This window comes from Physeter macrocephalus, unplaced genomic scaffold (assembly GCF_002837175.3).
Source record: "Physeter macrocephalus isolate SW-GA unplaced genomic scaffold, ASM283717v5 random_1880, whole genome shotgun sequence".
Taxonomy (NCBI): Eukaryota; Metazoa; Chordata; class Mammalia; order Artiodactyla; family Physeteridae; genus Physeter; species Physeter macrocephalus.
Window position 1 is genome coordinate 18,016 of NW_021147166.1, and position 2,094 is coordinate 20,109.

The 2,094-nt window shown below is 56.4% G+C and overlaps 1 protein-coding gene across 1 annotated transcript; it reads left to right on the forward strand.

The window, feature by feature from the left end:
* The first annotated feature begins 24 nt into the window (after positions 1 to 24).
* On the forward strand, positions 25 to 1,602 carry LOC112061953 (death-inducer obliterator 1-like). The gene is made up of 2 exons (XM_028487412.2): positions 25 to 254; positions 1,024 to 1,602. Exon 2 carries the CDS (start codon positions 1,026 to 1,028, stop codon positions 1,578 to 1,580), a length of 555 nt encoding a protein of 184 aa, XP_028343213.1. The 5' UTR covers positions 25 to 254; positions 1,024 to 1,025; the 3' UTR covers positions 1,581 to 1,602.
* The last annotated feature ends 492 nt before the right edge of the window (positions 1,603 to 2,094 follow it).

Below are 2,094 nucleotides of genomic sequence, written 5' to 3' on the forward strand. Positions count from 1 at the left end.
CCTGGGAGAGTGTGGGCCTAGGCCCAGGGTCGGGGAGTTGCAGACCTGGACATGGAAATGGGAGGTGACAATACTTAGTGGGAACCATAAAGAGAATTCAGTTGTGTGTGATTTTGAATTTTGTGTATTTTCTGTTTGAAGGTTTTCATTCTGTACTAGTCCTTCCCCTGGGATGGAACACGGCATAAAACCTGAGTCATCGTTAGCATTTAAATGTAATTGAAGCCTGCACAGCTTGGAAAAAAATTCTCAAGGTATATACTATCTTTTTCAGGCTTTTTCATTTTAAACAGGAGTGAAGTTTTCACACACACGACCCTTTAAACAGTCTGTTAGAAAGAGGAGAGAAGAAATATACACGTAAGGTGCTGTGTGGTCAGTATGTTCTCAGTGTCCCAATTGTCTGCCGCCGCAGACCCTGCGCGCAGAGCTGGATGGGCCCGTCTTGTGTCAACACAGTCGTGGCTCGGGAATCTGGGCAGGGTTCAGCGGGGGCTGGGTGTGGGTGTTCAGGGTCCGAACCCCCCATCTCCACGTGATCCCTCCAGGAGCGTGGTCAGACGTCTCACACGCCGCTCGGGGCTTCCAAGTGCTAGGCCCAGAGCCAGCACGGCGCTCTGTCCACCGAGCCCTGCGGGGAGAGCCCAAGGCACCCGCCACCCTGTCCTGTCCTGTCCGCGCTGCTGCTCACTCCCTCTTTCCGCGCTACCTCTTGTACAAATCCTTGTCCTCAGCAGTTGACAAATTCACAGATTTGGTTTGCTAGCTGTGTTTTTCTACTGAAGGTTGGATACATAACTGTTACAGTTTTCTTCAAGAATCCCTTTGAATCCTCTCAGCGCACTTTAGGAAACGCCTTCAGTTTTTGTAGGTGGAGAATTGTTGCGATTCACCGTGTCCGGGTTTCCTCCGTGCGGGTGGTGCCCCTTCTCGTGCGCTCTCGTGGCTGGCGGGTGCCGGTCGTGGGCCTGGACCGCGGCCCTGGCTGATGCCTGGTGTGGTTTGGTTGCATTTCCCTGTTAGGTATGGACGAGAAGGGTGACCCGAGTGGTGAGGACGCACCCAAGGCCATCAAGCCCACCAGTAAAGAGTTCAGGAAGACGCGGGGGTTGCGGAGGACCACCATCGCCAAGCGCGGGGGCGCCGGGGACGTGGAGGTGGATGCCCTGGAGCCGCAGCCCCGGCAGCAGCAGAGCCCGTCGCTGCGTCGCAGCGGAAGGCAGCCGAAGCGGACTGAGCGGGTGGAGGAGTCCCTGACCACGGTACGGCGCCGGGGCCGGAGGGGCACCCCCCTGTCCCTAGAGGACTCGGCGGAGCCGGCGTCCTGTCCAGTGACAGATGCGGAGAGCGCCTCCGAGGGGAGCGTGGAAACCACCTCGGACGGGAAGAGCGGTCCCAGGTCTGGCTCCACGGGTGCTAGGGAACGAACGGCCTCCTCGGCAAAGGCCAGAGGGCGTGGTGACGAGGATGACACCTCCGATAGCGACAGTGACGGGTCAGCGGTAGAGGTGAGTGTGGAGCCGTCATCTGCCGTTGGCAGAAGCCTCAAGACGGAAGCGTTTGTCTTCTTAGATAAGTGAGCTTTTCCCAGGAGTGGCATTGTGCGCGGGGCTGGGCTCTGCCAGCTCCCAGGTTCATGCACCTGCTCGAGGCTGGCAGGCCTATCTATTCTTTCTCTATGTTTGGTAATCATATCTGTCTCCTATGCTGTTATTATTGACTTCACATTTTCCATAAGTGGGCTCACTTTTTTAAGTCTTCCCTTAAGTTTTCTCATGAATGGATCCTGAGTTTGAAGTGCATATGTGAGCAGACAAAATTATTTTTGAGTCACGGGGGCACGTGGGCACCTATATTACCCGTCACTGCCTTGACAGAACCAGTGGTCTTGTCCCTGCCTCGCAGCAAGGTGCCGAGGCCAGCGGTGGTGGCCGCACGGCTCCCCAGGGTGACAAGACAGCTGCGGCCGGCACGCCCTCTGTGATGGTGTTCTCCCACTCACCAGTGCTTGTGCCGCTCTATTTTCTCCTTTCCCAGCTCTGGTCACTTGTGTCCCCTGCCCAAGGGCCATGATTCTTTGTCATGGTTTCCGTG

Coding starts and splice junctions, on each gene's coding strand:
- LOC112061953 (XM_028487412.2), top strand. CDS start 1,026: ATGGACGAGAAGGGTGACCCGAGTGGTGAGGACGCACCCAAGGCCATC.